The sequence below is a fragment of the Podarcis liolepis genome, assembly GCF_965112155.1.
Source record: "Podarcis liolepis genome assembly, chromosome: 10".
NCBI lineage: Eukaryota > Metazoa > Chordata > Lepidosauria > Squamata > Lacertidae > Podarcis > Podarcis liolepis.
Genome location: NC_139562.1, coordinates 22,221,070 through 22,239,145, shown reverse-complemented (window position 1 = coordinate 22,239,145; position 18,076 = coordinate 22,221,070). Strand labels below are relative to the sequence as shown.

General features: G+C 45.7%; 2 protein-coding genes across 13 annotated transcripts in view; both read left to right on the top strand.

The window, feature by feature from the left end:
- WEE2 (WEE2 oocyte meiosis inhibiting kinase) overlaps positions 1 to 7,963 on the top strand; it is a 28,381-nt gene extending 20,418 nt beyond the window's left edge. For all 10 annotated transcript variants that reach the window (XM_083462016.1, XM_083462019.1, XM_083462017.1 and 7 more), the window contains exons 5-12: positions 518 to 690; positions 1,422 to 1,543; positions 2,470 to 2,616; positions 3,687 to 3,788; positions 4,620 to 4,705; positions 4,869 to 5,039; positions 5,651 to 5,793; positions 6,679 to 7,963. In XM_083462016.1, the coding sequence (XP_083318142.1) occupies positions 518 to 690; positions 1,422 to 1,543; positions 2,470 to 2,616; positions 3,687 to 3,788; positions 4,620 to 4,705; positions 4,869 to 5,039; positions 5,651 to 5,793; positions 6,679 to 6,844 (1,110 nt within the window). In that variant the 3' untranslated portion in view covers positions 6,845 to 7,963. The remainder of the gene's footprint in view (positions 1 to 517; positions 691 to 1,421; positions 1,544 to 2,469; positions 2,617 to 3,686; positions 3,789 to 4,619; positions 4,706 to 4,868; positions 5,040 to 5,650; positions 5,794 to 6,678) is intronic.
- Positions 7,964 to 9,068: 1,105 nt separating this feature from the next.
- On the top strand, positions 9,069 to 17,566 carry SSBP1 (single stranded DNA binding protein 1). 3 transcript variants are annotated; one of them, XM_083462118.1, is made up of 7 exons: positions 9,069 to 9,282; positions 11,181 to 11,251; positions 12,005 to 12,068; positions 12,247 to 12,387; positions 13,746 to 13,833; positions 15,596 to 15,684; positions 17,391 to 17,566. In XM_083462118.1, exons 2-7 carry the CDS (start codon positions 11,228 to 11,230, stop codon positions 17,432 to 17,434), a joined length of 450 nt encoding a protein of 149 aa, XP_083318244.1. In that variant the 5' UTR covers positions 9,069 to 9,282; positions 11,181 to 11,227; the 3' UTR covers positions 17,435 to 17,566. The 3 variants fall into 3 exon arrangements, with proteins under 3 accessions (XP_083318244.1, XP_083318242.1, XP_083318243.1); XM_083462116.1 differs by having other exon boundaries at positions 9,070 to 9,282; positions 13,740 to 13,833; XM_083462117.1 differs by having other exon boundaries at positions 9,079 to 9,189; positions 13,740 to 13,833.
- The last annotated feature ends 510 nt before the right edge of the window (positions 17,567 to 18,076 follow it).

The following is an 18,076-nucleotide window of genomic DNA, read 5'->3' as shown; positions in this document are numbered from 1 at the left end:
GTTTGCTTTTGCACTGCTTTTCCCCCCTGCAAAAAATCATGCCCAGTCCTTACTCTCCAGCTGCTTTGACCCTGCAAGCGGAAAAGATATGACTTGAGGATTTTGTTTCATCTGCACCATGCTGCATAGCAAACTACTCTGGACACTAAGGGCACTTTCCAAAGTAGTTTGTGAAGTGGCATAGCAGAAGGGTGGTGATCTTCCTTCACTGATAAATCAGGAAGAAGATAGGAGGTTTTTCCAGTGGAGCAGGATAACATACTGTGTGTGTAAAGCAGGGTAGCCAACTTGGTGCCAACTCCAGATCTTGCTGGACTCAAATGCCCACCAGGCCCAGCCAAGGTAGCCAGCGGTCAAGGATGATGGGAAAGCAATGTTGGCTATTTCTGGAAGGACATCACTACATCCAGGAACCAGAACCCAAGGCCTCACATCGCAAGGTCTCTTCATGTCGTGCTTGGGGTTTGATGGGCAAACCTGTCTTAAACTTACGTGGATTCTTCTCTCCCTCCTCCAGAGATTCCTCTTACGTGAGAGCAACATGGTTTCCCGCTACAAGAAGGAATTCTTGGAACTGGAGAAAATAGGTGTGGGGGAATTTGGTTCCGTGTACAAGTGCGTCAAAAGGCTGGATGGGTGCGTCTATGCCATCAAGCGCTCCAAGAGACCCCTCGCTGGTTCCTCAGATGAGTAAGTGACCACCGCAGAACAGACACAAACACACCATGATGAAATGAGTGGCTGGATTGGTCAATAAATTTCTGGACTGAATGATGCTAGAAATTGTACCATGGCTGCTTATCTTACCTCTCCCACCCCACCTTTTTTTAAATAGACCATGATAGGTATTGTCATTGTTCTTCCCACAATAGGCTCAAAAGGCAATGTTTGCTTCTGGATTCCCCAAACCACATTGCACATCCTCCAAGATGCTAGTGTGTAAATAAGTTGGATTTGAGATTAGCCAAGTATTGGAAAAGGTCATGCGAAAAGCAGACTGAAAGCATTTAAAAATGAAATCCGCCATCCGTTTAATGAACCTTTTCCTTCCCCATGTCATTCAGGGCCTGCCTTTCCTTAGTCCGTGCCCAGCGTAGCAATGAAATCCAATCTAGTATTGAATTAAGAACTTTTGTTCCATAACAGTATTGTTTCCTCCTCCCCACACCCCAAAAAGAGATCTTTTAGCGGTGAGAGACTTCAGGGTCACCAGCGCTTACCTTTCTATTGTTTCTCTAAGTGTGGGGGTGGAGAAGCATATCCCCTTCCAGGTATTTCCCAGCCATTTAAGGAATAACTTTGCCAAGTTCTCCAGGAAGTCTTGTCTGACTCCATTAACCCTCCCCTGTCCAAACTCCTGATCTTGCAACAATATTGTTCTTTGAATGATGGGTCATCTCTCTCTCTCTCATTCTCTCTAGGCAAATGGCTTTGCGGGAAGTCTATGCCCATGCTGTGCTTGGCCATCATCCCCATGTTGTGCGTTATTACTCGGCTTGGGCAGAAGATGATCACATGATCATTCAGAATGAGCACTGCAATGGTAAGGATTGGGGGTAGAGGTGGGGGCTTAGGATACTGCTCAACTTCCCATGTTAACTGAAACTTTACATTCACATGCACTTTGTGAAGTCCTTTGTGTACTTAAATTGAGGTTAATGGATGCTCATGGAGTTTGGAAGTCCAGAAGAGCAAGATAAGCTGCCACCCTGTTGCTTTCTAAACTCACAAACTGCCATAAGGAATTGAAGCTCTCCACCTCCACCCCAGATGCAAAATCTGGGCTCTCTAAAGGACCAAACATGAGGAATGGTGTGGTTAAGGACCACCCTTGCATGAGGTCTGCAGAGTGTACCAAATCCACATGCGTTCATTCGACATTAGCAGAAGGATCTGCAAAAAATGGGTGTTCCCATTGCACGTACACTTCTGCCCAGTTCTCCAACCAAAATGATGTGTATAAAATGCATATACTAAGGGCAGGTGTCCATAAAATGCACATGTAAGGTTAAAATAAGGCAAAATTATATTTAGGGAATGGCTTGCAAAGGTTGATATACAAAATATGTATTTGGAGAAATTAGCACTAAAACACTGGTGAAATTATTTTAATAAAAAAAAATCACAAACTGATATGGAAACGTGGTAAACTGAATTTAAGATATGTAAAAAGATACAGTACTGAGAGAACCCCTACATGGGGGCCTGGCTAGCACAAATATTGGGAGTTTCCTTATATAAAAGAGCCAGTGCAGAAGATGTCAATCAAAACCCTTTGAAATGCAAGTGATGGAAGCTAGTAGATTCAAACCAAAACTCTACGAGGCAGAAGTGTGAGGCTACCACTTAACTGTTAACCAGATCTTCTAAATTCCTGCCTTCTAAAATAGAGCAATCTGCTTCAGAAGAAGGCTCTGTGAATAAGTGGGCAAGGAACTCTGTCTGCTGTGATCGCTTGGCTTTCCACAGGTGGGAGCCTTCAAGATGTGCTTTTGGAAAAGGCAAATACATCGGATTATTTCAAAGAATCTGAGCTGAAGGAGATCTTGCTGCAAGTTTCCATGGGACTGAAATATATTCACACTTCTGGCCTGGTTCACTTGGACATCAAACCCAGTAAGCATTTCTGTTCAGTAATGCTTTGTTGCTGCTGTTGTTGTTTCGTCGTGTCTGACTCTTCGTGACCCCATGGACCAGAGCACGCCAGGCACTCCTGTCTTCCACTGCCTCCCGCAGTTTGGTCAATGCTTTAGGCATCAAATATTTGTGAATGTGCATAAGCACATTGCCATAACCCTTTCAGAAAAGTGAGTTAAACACTGTTGAACTTTTAGATGGGATGGGGGCCATTAAATAGGAACTGTGCCAGTCTTTGTTTAGGGTTTTGTTCTAAGGAATAAGGAAAATTGAGCCTAGCTTGTTACTAACTTGGACATAACCCCAATTACCTGGCCAATTGAATTCAGTTGGACCAACTTCTGCGTAGACAGGGTTGAGATTACAGTTTAATTCACTGAAGCTATGCACCCACAACAGATAGGAAGCTGAAATGGACCATATGAGGATAGGCTGAAGGAACTCTAGGTATGTTCAGCCTATGGAAGAAAAGACTGATTGGAGGTCAGGGTTGACTGTGGGTGAAAACACATAGAAGGGGACAAAGGCTCTGCTGTCTAATTCTAATGGGCTGGTATAGTTCAATCAAACATCAAGAGAAACATATTGATGGTAAAGGCAGTTTGACAATGAAACCAATTATCTAAAGGGATGGTGGGCTGTCCCTTGTTGGGACCCCTTCCAGCAAAGACTATATAGCAATGGGGATATTCTAAAGGTGGATTTCCTGCATTAAACAAGGGGCAGTTTTGCAATACTCGCCTTTCCTCAAGGATTCTTTGAAATAAAATAATACAAGCCCTACTGTACCCCGATTGCTGGAAAACTCTGGAAATACATCTTATGTTTCACTTGAATTTGGGGGTGATGATGCTTACAACCGTAAAATCAGTCATAGCTCCATCCAAAAGGAAATCCACTTGTTTATCTGACAGCATTTCCTAGACTTCTCTCTTCCCCGGACTGGATATTTAATGGCAGGCTAGAAAGTGATTGTGGAATGCAGACTGCAATTTATCTCTGTGGACATTTCAAGCTTCCGTGCTGTTTTTCTGTCTTTGCATTTACAGGCAATATCTTTATATGTCATAAGCTGATTGGGCCTGCTGGTCAGGAGGAGAGCGACAGTGAAGATGACGGCTTTGCCTCTTCTAATGTGGTGTATAAAATTGGTTGGTAGTGTAAATACTCTATGCTTCTAGGGCTAAGACTAGAATGGTTTTTAGGGTGTATATACCAATCTCTTTGCTCCAAATTCTCAGATGGGATCCATGGAAGAGAGGGCCACGATAAGTGGGAAGAGGGGCAAGTAGAATTGTTCTGGGTCCTGAATAGATATTAGAATGGGTTCAGCAAGAATCAACTGAATGCACATAACTGCATTAGGTTGTTTGGGGGTTGTTTATTCCATTTTTTTATGCATAGAACATATCCAACAAGGTCACCCATGGGATGATTCCTGCTTTGATGGATGGATTGCCACCCTTGCCTAATCAGGGTGCTGCTGGGCTTGAGTAATATAACCTGAAAGTTGCCTTCAGCCTGCTAGCTTCCTTCTCAAGTGTAGACATCACTGAAGAAATATTATATATTGTATGTGTGAGCCTAGAACACTGAGAGGCTCAGGCCAGAAAAGCCAGCCACAGGTTCCAGCATGCAAGAAGAGCCCTCCAGAGATTGCAAGATTACAACTGTCATCAGTGGCCTTGCTGGCTGGGATTAGTGGGAGTTGGACTACAACCACATCTGGAGGACCACATCCCTGGTGTATAATTCCCCTACTCAACAAATTTATACCTCGTCTTTCCTCCCAAAGAAACCCAGGGTGGCAAATGAATCTGTAATAAAAAGACAAGTAAAAATAAAATTAAATTCTGTAGCACATGCTGAGTTTCTCCAGCAGACTAATCTGTCTTGTGTAGGACTCGCTAAATGCAGAAAGCTTGCAAAGACAGCTGGCACATATTAATGCATTTCATGGCTCACAAGTTTCTTTTTCTTAGGGGACCTTGGACATGTGACATCCATAACCAATCCCCAGGTGGAAGAGGGTGATAGCCGATTTTTGGCCAATGAAGTCTTGCAAGAGGTAATGATGTGGGCTTTCTTTGGCTCATGGGGGCTTCAGCAGAAGCAGGAACTTATACACTTCCCATTAAAATCCCTTTTCCTGAAGAGAGATGCTGATTTGAACATGATCAGGCTTGGGTCCATATTTTTTTCCCTTTTAAAATCTTCTGCTTCCTCCATAGCAATACTGCTACCTGCCCAAAGCAGACATCTTTGCCCTTGCACTGACCATCTCTCTGGCAGCAGGCTGTGGTTCCCTGCCTACCAACGGCACCCTGTGGCATCACATCCGCCAAGGCAACCTTCCGCTAATCCCTCAGCAGCTGTCGCGGGGCTTTGCAGAACTGCTCAGTGTGAGTGTCCTTTGGGGGAGGACTGTTGCTCAGTGGTACCGCATCTGCCTTGCATGTAGAACGTCCCCAGTTTGGTTCCAGTCATCTCCAGGTGGGGCCAGGTGGAAACCTCGAAGAGCTGCTGCCAGCCAGTTTAAGCAATACTGAGCTGAATTGACTATGGTCTCATTCAGTATAAGGCAGCTTCCTAAGTTCCTAGCATGAGGAGAGCAGTGACATTTCCACGCATCAATAATATGAGCCATGGTGCCGTCAGATCAGGTCTTTGAGGCAGAAGTTAAGGACCCCACTCAGCAGAATGAGGAGGGTGCTCAAATCATAGAACCATAGAGTTGGAAGGGACCCTGAGGCTCATTGCCCAACCCCCTGCAATGCAGGAATACTCAGCTGTCCCATATGAGGATTGAACCTACGACTTTGGGGTTATCAGCACCACGCTCTAACCAACTGAGCTATCCAGTTATGTAGCAGGGTAGGCTTACCGCATAGCTGAAGTAATGCCCAAAACACATTGTCATCTAAAGAGCCTGCCCTCCCCCCGAAAATTCAGCATCTAAAATTACCCAACCACATCACTGAATATAAAAATCTCTTTCCCCTGCTTGCATCAGCTGATGATTCATCCTGATCCGGTTGTGAGGCCATCAGCCACTGCACTAACCAAACACTCCGTCCTCCGTCCTTCTCTTGGGAAAGCTGCCCAGCTTCAGGAACAGCTGAATGTGGAGAGGTTCAAAATTGCCATGCTGGAAAGGTAAAAAAAAAGACCTTCACGCTTCAATAGACAATCAAGATTTGCAAACAACAAGGGCATTGGACTACCTGGCTTGGAAGCGACTTCTCTTTGCAGGGAGAACATGTTCTTAATCAAGTGTGAAGAACCATTGGCTCTCCAGATGTTGACTGAGCTTCAGCAACCACCAGGCCCCAAGCAAGCGTGGCCAGCGATTATGGGAGTTGTAGTTCAGCAGCATTTGGATGGTCAATGCTGCTTCTATCTGTTCTAAATGCAACTGTGACTTATGTCAGGGAAAAAATCCAAGCCATGTCTTTTCCTCATCACAGAATTCTGACATTTGGGTTTCTACATGACTCTGATACAATTCTTCACTGGGAGTGGCACCTCTTCCTCATAGACATTACCCAGACTGCCTTGCCATGCCAGTTTTATTTACCTCCTGCTGCTATTTTAAAGTGAGGAGGAGGGTCTGTGACTTTTCATGCTAGTTTTGAGTGGGCAGGGCAAAGGGAAGAAAGGAGGTTGTGGCAAATCTACACCATGCAATTTAAAGCACTCTTATGCCACTTTTATCCATCTTGGCTTCCCCAAAAGAATCCTGGGAAGTGCATTTTGTTGTGGGTGTTGACTTGTTATAAGACCCCATAACCACAATTCCCAGGATTCTTGGGGGGGGGGGGGAGCCAATAAAGTTGCAAGAGTTTTGCCCATCCACCCTGCAACCAAGCACACTGTTATGTACCACACCACAACTTACTCTGCTATCAACAGTAGAAAGCCCACTTTCAACAGTGGAAGGGGGCCCTGTGGGCAGGAAGGAAAGTCTGTATGTGCAAATGTGTGTGCGACGTTGGCAACCTCTTGTGTTAAATCATACCAAATTCTCCTCTCTTTTTTCAGAGAGCTGAGAGCAGCCCGTCTTGCCCAGAGCTTCAGAAAGGACAAATTTTTTGAATGTGCCAGGCCTCAAGAATCTGGAGCCAACTCAAAGCACCCAAACAGCAAGAAGCGTCTGGTTGGAGGGAAAAATGCCCGGTCGTTTAGCTTTACTGCTGGTGGCTTTTGACGGTTTAGGCTCCTCAAATCACTGAAAACACACCCCTTAGAAACAAGACACCTTCAGATTTAAGGGACTGTGTTTTTACTTATTCCATCATGCAATTGTCATAGTACTAAATCTGGCTACCTGTAAGAGATAGTTGCTACCCATCACATTACAACATAACCTCTTTTTAAACCTGTCTGTCGCTTCCTTTTGCCTGAAACGAGTGGGTTTGTTTTCCCTCCCAGGATTATCAGAAGAGTGTACAACTTTATTTCCTTTCTCTGGCTTTTAGGTTATCCTGTGTTTTCAAGACCTCTTGTATTTTTCACTTTAAAAAACGACAACACACAGCCCCTAGCAGTATTTCAAATGGAATAAGAGTCAGGCAGCAGATGGCTTGTTCCTCTTGCAGTTGGGGAGGGCCCTGCCATCACTAACATTTAAGTCCCACCTAGAAAGCCAGAGAAAGTAACCGATGCAAAATATATATTTAATATTCAACAGACCTAATGAACAGGATCCTTCTAAAATCAACAGGTTAGCCCTGCTGCCAATGGGGGTTGAATAAAATGAGTCTATATTTGGAAACAGATTGTTTTCCATGAGCAATAGCAGACAGGATACAGCCTGGCCTTGATGGCTGTCTTTTTTGTGTCCAGGATAGAGCACCTGCTGTTCTTAATGTGGGTGGCTGACAATACTGACAGGTAAAGGATTGATCTGTATTTTTGCCAAGTGTCGTCTGGGATGGGTGGTGGTGTTTCAAGCACATTGGAAGGGAATTATAAATGCTTTTTAGAACGCCTTGATGTTCTGGGGATTATGTTATGTAAAGTGTTCATAAATAAAATAAAGTAAACCTTATGCCCCTGTTGAAGTGTTAACTTCTATTGTGGTTTTCCTGAACGCAAAACACTGCTTTGTTGACTAGCCTAGTCATGAAGACTTGGCCAATTGCAGCAGTGTCTTTTGGGGGTTTCAAGCCTCTCTGTGTGAGTTCCCCTGACTTTCCTGAAGATAGCTTTATTTCACTAGCTGCAGGACAGCACAAATTTTATAGCTATGAGAGATTATTCTTTTTCTTAAAAAAAGAAAGTGATACATTTGTGAATAAAGCTTCTAATTTTGTTTTCTTCTAAAGAGTATGTGTGTGGAAATTTTGTTTCAGATCATTCAAGGGAGGGCTGATGACATTACCTGTGACCACACAGCTCTTGTGGCTGAATCCAGGATGCATCTTGAGTTGCTCCACCGTGGGCTTTGCCAGAGTAATGTCTGTTGCAAACATTATGACATTTTTTTGCTGTGCAAAGGCTGCACCGGGGGCGGGCTACAGGTGGCATAACCAATATAGTGCCCTCCAGAGGCTTCTAGACGGCATCTCTCATCAGTCCAGAACTTTGGCCATGGTGGCTCTTCCTAGAGAAGTCAGACTGGCTTCCTCCTTGCTGTCCTTTTGCCGGCAGGTGACGACCTTGAAATAACAGGCCTTTGGGAACTGGCTGCTTTTAATGAAAGGGCTGGTGCTGTGCTGGTTTTACTGTAATTATCTGTATGTTTTTAACAGATATAGCTTTAATTCCGCTAAGGGGTTAAAGCCCACCCAGGGATGGCTGTGGGCAGAACTGTGTTCTGACATCATGTGGAGGGCACCATGTCGGCCGATTCCTGTGCTGGGTAGCAACATACCTGCGTTCATACATGTCTATAGCTCTCACAAAGCCCTTTGGGGGTTGTGAGGGCAATTGTTAAGAGTGCTGCTGGTCTTCAGGGGACCCAATTTCCAAGTCCAGCTATTCCCCCCTACCAGAGAAGCAGAAGACACGCACGGGCAGCATTTTAAAGAGGTGCGTCATTTTGGTTGCCCCCAAAAGGCGGCTGGCCTGGGCGAAGTCTTCCTCGGATTCATTCGTTCCAACGGGTCTACTCTGAAGTAGGACTGGCATTGGCTTTCTCGTGTGTGTATAGGGAGAAACAAGGACAACCCCCCTTGCTTATTCCTTCTCCTGAGTCCCTTTTAAATACTCCCGCTTTTGCAGGCGGCAGGAAACCGACGGGCCTGATCCCGCCTGGTCTCTCGCCGGCCTCGCTCTCCCCTCTGGTGGGGATGGAAATAATAGCGCCACTGAAATCCGGAAACTGGTCCAGGGGCTATAGAGGAGGAGGGAGGGAAAGGCTGCTGCTGATTGGTTGGTTGCTCGGTGCACAGCCCCAACTTCCGATTTATAGGCGCTGTTGGGTCCTCCGCCCTCTTTCCGGTGTGGCGTCGCTCTACCCCTGCGCCTCTCTATGGTTCAACCCGGCGTGGTCTGCGCTGTAGGGGTCCCAGTTCCATTTCACACCGGAAGTATCTGCGCGGACCCGCGGTGGGTTTCTCTGTAATTTTCTATCTCTTTGGACCCGCGTAGCCCCGAGCGCGTGAATCTGGGGAGGGCAAACGGAGCCTCGTTTCCTTCCAGGTAAATAGAGGGTGCAGAGGGCGCGGGGAGAGAGTATTCAGGGGTGCCTTTTTCCTAATGCAGTAGATCCCCAGGTTGTGGTTGTTATTGTTGTTGTTTAAAGCAAGCCTTGCTTTGATTTTTACCTGTAATTTGATTTTACCTGTAATCCGCCTTGAGTCCCGTCCGGGAAAAAGGCGGGGTATAAATAAATATATTACTTTTATCACGTATTATTATTATTATTATTATTATTATTATTACGTATTGCAAACAAACCGCACGGTGCTCACCACCCCCCACCTATTACATCCAGCCTCTTACATCCTCATTGTAAAACTCCTGGAGGCTGGAGCTGCACGCCCGCTGCTTTTGCCCGCGTGACTCCATGCACGTGTCCGCGTTTTGGCCGTAATTGCCGCGGATTCCGACGTGCCTCTCCTGTTCATACGTGCATCTTAATTTTCTCCCTGATCCCTCGTATTGCACGACAAGCGCTCCCTTCTCTTTTCTCCCCAAAGCGGGTCTTGCCGCGAGCGCATCTCCACCCCTTCCTCGACGCGCATCTCTCCCAGAGCCGTCAGCATCACAAGCTTATTTTTCTCACCACCACGTTGGGTTTGCTGTGAACTTTATAGAGAGAGCGACTTCAAATTTATGCTCTCTTAATGCAGTTTTTAAAGCACGCGGTTAAAACCCCATCTGCGCTACACATTTAAAGCACCGGCATATCGCTTTAAACAGCCATGGCTTCCTTCCCCAAAGAATCATGGGAGCTGTAGTTTGTAAAGGGTGCTGAGATTTGTTAGGAGGCCCCTGTTCCCCTCACGGAACTGCAATTCTCAGAGTGGTTGAAGAGACAATCCCTCTTCCTAGAGAACTCTGGAAATTGCAATTCCGGGAGGACTTGCACAGTAAAACTAGCTGCCTCCAAAGATCAGACTTTGTGCAGTAAGGAAAGTGGAAGGAAAATGCGCTGGAAAATAGCACTTGCTTTGAGTCAATGTCATGTAACCCCCCTGCAAGCAAATCGAAACGAATGCTTAGTAACTAACCAGCTTCGTCTAACCTTCACCACAAACAAGGGAGAACGAACGCTTTAGTTAGCTGGCTGTGTTGCCATGTTCTGTGTATTGTGTTCATAATTTGTAACTCTTCGGTGAAAGTAATATGTCATCTTTTGAATCATTGTATCTTTTCACCCCAGATTATTCTCTCATTCTTCTCAGCCATGCTACTACATGCGAGCCTGCTAGGGTGAGCAGAGGTTGACAGGGTGGTGACCCTGTAAAATGCACACCCTGCCCAAAGTATTGACATTTTGGTGGTGGCAGCTAGTGATTGTTTGGGATGATTAAGGGCATGGTTTAGTCCTGATTATAACCCTGGGGCAACAGCCAGAAATCCACTTAATTTGTCTTGTCTAATGACTGCTATGATGCTGGGTTAAGGAGAAGGGTCAAGATTCTCTGAATTACTTTGGGGGTTTGCCACAAAACGATTCACTTTAAACCAGGAATAAGGAAACTGTGTCCCTCCAGATGTTACTACGATCCCATCATCCCAGACAGTTGGCTGCACTAGCTGGGGCTGGTGGGAGATCGAGCACCACAACATCTGGAAGGCAGAGTTTAAGTTATCCCCTTTTCTTCCATGTCTGTTAAGACATGTTTATGCAAGGTCTCTGGTGAGCTGCTGTGTTTCTTCAGCTACTCCTGGCTTGTTTCTATGCTCCCTATGCTTTGTGCTTTAGATGCATAGCGCAGATGGGACTTGTACCGAATGTGAAGTGTGCAGAAAAGACAAAAAGGAATAGCTTTATTGTATACTAATGTCTCCTTCTGATAAGAGGAGACAAATTGAGTAAGGTAGTTTGGGAACTGGAAACTGACTGTTTTAATAACTGCTTTGTCTTTCAGAGGAACTAGCAAAGCCCCCATAAGAAGACTTAAAGAAAGCAGCAGAAATGTTGCGCAGGCCCTTACTGCAGGTAACAATTCCATATTCTTTTGGCACAGTTTTTAAGCGCTGTTTTCTGTGAAGTAAGAAACACATATCAAAAGCAAAGTCAAGGAGCTGGAGGTTGCTTATGGCTATTTGACCATCTGGGTAGGCCGTGGTTTTGAAGTGTGAAAAGTGGTACAACGAAACTACGAAAAATTGCAGCCCAGCTTAATCGCAAAAGACCTTTGCAGGCAAATACTTCAGACCTCTGGCAGGGGGAGAGAAAAGCAGTAGCCCTGTCCACTTTTGCCATCAACTTCCAACAGATTACCCACAAAGGAATGTCACCCTCAAGTGGAAAACAAAAAAGTTCCTCAGCCTAGTGTGTGGCACAATATGCCCTGGATGCCACAGAACAATGCTGGCTTTAAGCAGCTACTTGTCAGCCTCTTGCTACTCCCTTGTGGCAGGGTCTGAGAATCCCAGTCAGACCTGACCCTTTTAGACAATGTCCACATCATATATTTAAAGCACCATTCTACCCCTTTAACACCCATCGCTTCCCCCAAAGAATTCTGGGAGCTGTAGTTATTTAAGGGCACTGGGAGTTGTTAGGAGACCCATATTCTTCTCACAGCACTACAATCAATCCCTTTTCCGAGGGAACTCTGGGAACTCCTCAGCTCCATCACGTGGCCCCCATGAAATTACTTCCAGGGAAGTGTGGCCCTTGACAGAAAAAAACACGATTCCCTATCCCTGCTGTATTAGCTTTGCCCATTGTTTTCCTTTCTTCTAGGTGATGCGCCAGTTTGTGAGGCACGAGTCTGAGTCGCCGGCGCTGCCTTTAGTCCTTGAAAGATGTAAGTAGCTCTTCTTGAGACGAGACAGGCGAGCTCTGTGGGTCATACAGAGTCAGTATCAGATCGTCCCATTGTGCCATTTAACTGTCTTTCGTGCTGCCAAGGGTGGTGTGTCAACACAACCATGTTGGTTCCTTCTCTTAAGTTATTCCTGCTCTCTTTTTCTACTTCTTCAAAGCCTTGAATCGTATCCAGTTACTTGGTCGTGTAGGACAGGATCCTGTCATGAGGCAAGTTGAAGGCAAAAACCCGGTCACCATCTTCAGCCTTGCAACCAACGAGATGTGGCGATCGGGAGAAAGCGAATCGTTCCAAGGAGGTGAGCTGCTGTCGCTGCTGAGGGCTCAGCGTTGTTAACTGCGACATATTTGGGGGGCTGTTCTGGCATTACACTGTGTTAGATGAAAGTCTCAACTCCTTCATTTCAGCATAGGTTAATCAAAACCTATATTATAATTCCAGTTTTTTATTATTATTTAAGACTGTCAAAAAGACCACAGGGCAGAGAGCATAATAAAGAGGGTAATAATATACATAAGCATATCTGTAAAATACAAAAATCCCATAACCATTATATTTGTATTTTATTTATATTTATCTTTTATTGTGAATTGCCCTGAGACCCCCAGGTGTAGGGTGGTATATAAATTCAACAAATAATAAAATAATAAAAATTATTATTATTTATTTCAGCAGTTTATATACCACTTAATTACAGTCTTCTCTGAGCAGTGTGCCATCCCCTCCATTCTCTGACTCTCTTTCTTTTCCTTTTCCTATCCCTGCCTTGTGTCCTTCATTGCTCTTCACTCCAGGGGGGTTCATTTTTCTTTGCCTTCTCCCCCTCCTGCCCCTCCTGACCTTTTGCCATTGCTATTTCTGACCTTAGCTTAACATCCTGTTCCCAAATTCTTGGAGAGCCCTTATTCCTGAGGCCACCTTCACCTTCCATCTCCGCCATCTCCTGACCCACTCAGTGCCCTCCAAGCACTTGTCCGTCCCCCCCATACAGTACTCTTAACACTGAACAGCAGGAACTAACTCGCCTATGTTGTAACCCAAATGTCTGCTGGAAAAAGTCCCCTACCCAAATGAACATGGCTCACTTTAGGGGTTTCTAAGCAAGCATCTCTCTGGCACTGAGGAACTTCATGGGGTCGCAGTGCAGCATGGGTGTCCTTGACAAGCCATACCCTCCATGTCTCGGGCAAAGGGTTCTACGTGCGAGAGTTCCTCTGTGCAAGGCCATGGAGTGCTGGGATTTGGGGCTAATAATCTTTTTTTGGAGGGTCTCTGTGCACATATGGCAACAGACTTGTGGGGCTCCTTCACACAGATGCCGAATGCACTGTTGTGGGTGCCTGTTGTTGAGAAACAGGGTGGCTGCACCGTGAAACTCCATGATCGCACATTGAAAGAAAATGCGATGGAGTTGAAGTGAACGCTTCTTCCACCCCATGAAAGTTTTCGCCCTATGTGGTGCTGTCCATATGTTGTTGGACTCCCCCTTCCATCAGCCCCAGCCAGCATGGCTGAAGTTCAGAAATGATGGGAGTTGGTAGTCCCAACAACAGCTGTGGAGGGAACCACATTGCAGAAAGGCTGATTTAACCCACCCTCTGGAAAAGACCATGAATCCATGGGTGTTTATCTGTTCTGTGTTTCCTTTTGACCGAGGTGATATTACACAGAAGACGACATGGCACAGAATCTCTGTGTTCAGGCCGGGGCTAAGAGATGTGGCGTATCAGTATGTGAAGAAGGGGTGAGTTAAACTGGGGGAAATCTGCGTAACAGAAGGGCGTTACAAAACCTCAGGAGCTTACTGCTGACATTCTTTGTATACCAATCTTCCCTGCTCAGCAGACATGGGGGCCTGTGGTCTTCCAGGTGTTACTCAATTACATCTCTCATCATTCCTGACTGTTGGCCATGCTGGCTGGGACTGGTGGACGTTTGAGTCCGACAGCATCCAGAGGACCACAGGTCACCCACTTCTGGTATAGAAAACCTGGGGTTGGTGGTCGGGCCTAATGTATGAAATGAGGCAGGAGGCCCCTGGTGATGAAATCACTTAGATGTTCTTAAGCAAGCCAATCTGGGCCTTAGACACAAGTCTACAATAAGGAGGGATACCAAGGCTTACCTAACTCACAATAAGGATGATGGATGAAATATGGAGCTATTTAAATGCATTTTTTGTTGTTGTGGCCCTAGACACCTGACGGTCAGGACCCACCCTCTTCTTGTGACTATCTTGTTTTAATTCTGAAATTTTAAGTTGTTCTAACTCACCCTAGGACCTGCAGGTGAAGAACTGGTAATAAACATAGTAATTAATGGTGCTTATATATTTATTTGCACTGTCCTCTGCTATTTGTGATCTAAATCCAGCTAAGCCACCAGATATCACATGTACGATGTTCATTACACCGGATGGAAGCCCGCGTGAGCTAGACTGGATAGTATATTTTGGCTGGGAGACCCAGATTCAAGCCCCCATGCAGAATCCCACTGCCTGACCTTCCGCCAGCCACTACCTGCCAGCCTAGGCTACCTCACATAAAATGGGGGGAAGGAGGGAACCGTGTATGCTTCCTTGGTCTCCTTGATTGAAGGACGGAATATAGATGTTGTCAGATGCAGGTGTGGTTGCTCGAGAGTAAACTGGCAAGACTCCGACCTGTCTTTTCCAGGCTTTATTCTTGGTGCAAACTATTTACAGTGCAGAGCATCGTAAGTTCATGTCTGGCTCAGTCGCTAGCAGAATCTGAGAGTGGTTGGTTTTTGTACCTCCCCCAGCATAAAAGCTGCGTCACCCCCAGCCTTTTCCGCCCCTCCCTGCACCAGAGCCTACTGCGTAGAATGGGTGCTGGCAGGGGCGAACTTCCCGCCTCTCCGGTTTGCTCGGCTTGGTGTTGAGGCTCTCCCTAGCATCCTCTGGTCCCTGCACCTCTTCTCCACTGGAGGTGGAGGCTCCCTGTAACACAACTGCCCATCCATCTGTCGCCTCTGAGCTGATAAAATTATTTATTTATTTATTTATTTATTTATTTATCTATCTATTTATTAATAAATAAGCCCTCGGGGATAGCTCAGTTGGTAGACCCTCTTAATCTCAGGATTGTGGGTTCGAGACCCATGTTGGGTGAAAGATGCCTGCATTTCAGGAGGGGTTGGAATATAGATTATCCATATGGTCCCTTCCAACTCTACAATTCTAGGAGTCTGAGTCTGCAAGCCCACTCACGACTTAAAATAGCCTGTGTGTGTGTGTGTGTGTGTGTGTGTGTGTGTGTGTGTGTAGACCCAGGAGGACCCATTTCAGTAGCCTGCTGTGATGAGACACGCTCCGGTTTGCAGCCCCCCCCCCCCGCAGTGGCTTTTGAAATCTTCCTTCCCTCTCACACCTTCTGTGGTTACAGAATAATCAGATGAGCGCTATCTGTTAGCGGTAGCTCTTAAAGCACTACCAGCAAAATGTCACCATTAATCTCCCCTGTTGTCTTGTACTTGGCTTCTGGCAGTGCTCGGATCTATGTGGAAGGGAAGATAGACTACGGCGAGTACGTAGACAAGAACAACGTAAGGCGGCAAGCCACAACAATCATAGCAGGTAAAGAACTTCCCATGACAATCTAGGCAGGGCAAGTGGGGAAGGGGGCTGTGCTTGTTGCCCATGCATCCGAACCACCTTTCTCTTTCCTTGCTTCAAACAACAAGGCGGATTTAGATAAAACTGAGTAATGCCTTGAATGCCTAGCCTGTGCCACAAGGTGTCGCTGTTGGGTGCTCTTAGTGAAGACAGCTAAGTGTCTGCTCTGCGTCAGTTTTGCACATGCTTCTTCAAGTTCTCCCATTTTCTCGTTGGTGTGTAAGTCGTTTTTATTTTAGAAAGTTTGCAGGCAATGCATGCCCTTAAATGTATTTTCTCATGACATATGAGCGTTCAGTCATACTTCATCCCATTGTACACATTTTAAAACTTACTTTGTCCTAAAATACAAGTTCGTTTGTTTTCTAAATGCATCATGATGTGTCTTTTGAGCTGAGAGCTGCATTCAGAAATTGAGAGGAGGGCAGAATCCAGAGAATTACTACTTCCTTGTCGGTGAGCTTTTGCACGCTTCCCCTCTGCCGACTAAGAGGCTGGTCAGACTCTGTTTGCTTTCTCAAAGAAAGCGAGCCTTGTCTGAAAGTTCAGATTTCAGGAGTTTAGCAGGAAATACTTGAATGTCTGGCTGTGCCACCGATTATAGGTTTCCTCCCATCTTCCTGCGTTCTCTGTCCGACAGGGTGGTTGTTGGATGAGAGGCAGCTTGGAGAGGTGGCTAAGGAAAAGAGGGAGAAAATAATTCCCTTTTAACGAACAAAACACCCGCCAAAAACACCCCACGGTAATAACTTTGGGTTGTAGCCAGTGTTAGTCCTACTCAGGAGTAGACCCACTGAAACATATCAACATCTTTAACTTGGGTTCATTGATTTCAGTGGGTGTGCTCTGAGTAAAACTTAGCTGGATGCAACCCGTTATTAGGACCAACCCAAAAGTTGCAAAACATTTGTAAGCAGCTCACCGTGTAAAAGCCATTAGCTTTATGTTGGATAGGTAGTTCTGGAATGGCTACACCCTCTGCTCTCTCCCCACGTACTGTGAGGCGGGTTGTGGGGTCAAGTTGACTAGCCCTGCTGGCACATTAAGTAGTCATTCTCAGCAGCATCCACCCATTGGCTGGTATATGAATGCGTTCTACTTGCCTGCTGGAGAGTTGCGAACTTGCCTGCTCTGGATGGTGGTTTTCTTGTATGGGCATCTGGTTTTAGTCTTGTTTTAAATGCTTCTGCTGTTTTCATAGTTTTTAACTTACTGTATTTTTCGGTCTATAGGATGCACCTTGTTTTAGAGGGGAGAACAAGAAAATAAAAATCTCTCCCTCTCTGCGCAGCGCCCCTTCAGCGAAGCGGCAGGAGAAACAGAGCCCCTTCCATTTCTCCTTCTGCTTCGCTGAAGGGGCGCTGCACAGCGAAAGCAACATGAAGCCTCCGGAGCGCGGTGGGAGCGCTCCCTCTGCGCTTTGGAGGCTTCATGTTGCTACCGCTGAAGCCATGGAGTCTGCATTCGCTCCATAAGACGCGCACACATTTTCCATTAATTTTGGGAGGGGGAAAAGTGCATCTTATAGAGAGAAAAATACAGTAATGTGTGCATATCAACTTGGGATGGTCGCTTAGAAGGTGACTAATAAATCAGTGGTCTTGGACTCTGTGTTTGTGTTCATCCATGTTTGAATGCGTAACATCTCTCTTTTTCTCTCCTTGCAGATAACATTATTTTCCTGAGCGACCTTCTTAGAGAAAAGGAATGAGCGGTCTGTCCTGGGACCGGGTTTTCAGCTGTTCCTTTTTCTTCTTCTTTTGGTAGCATTTCCTAATTCTGCAATCATGTGTCTGCCTATAGTTTCTTTTCCATGATTAAAAATAACCTTTTGTACAAATAAGGAGGTCGGTGTGAGTGTTCTGTGTCTATTTTTGCAGCCTGTCCTCCTCTTTTATTGATTCAGGCTTTTGCAGGGCTTTTTTTTCAGCCGGAACTCTCCGGAACTCAGTTCCTGCACCTCTCAGGTGGGCGCCATTGCCATTCTAAGAGAACGAGGGAGTAATTCATGGTGAGTTCCGGCACCTTTTTTCTAGAAAAGAAGCACTGCGCTTTTGACATCTCTGTGTTTCACTTTGCAGAGAAAACTTCCAAAAGCAGGGTGTGTGTAAGAGAGAGAGAGATGTGTATTGTTTTTCACTGGTTAATTTTAACTGCTCTTCAGTGCTGTGGAAAATGTTGTGATTGGTTTCATGGATGGTGGGGAGCTATGCAGATCAGCAAGGCCCAGACCAGAGCCATATTTGATAGCAGGACTAGCCACATTCCGGCATTCTGATTACTGGTGTGTAAGCAAATGTGTGAGGAAGCTCTGTCTTCTACACTGCATTCTGTTCTCCTTTTTTCAGCCTTC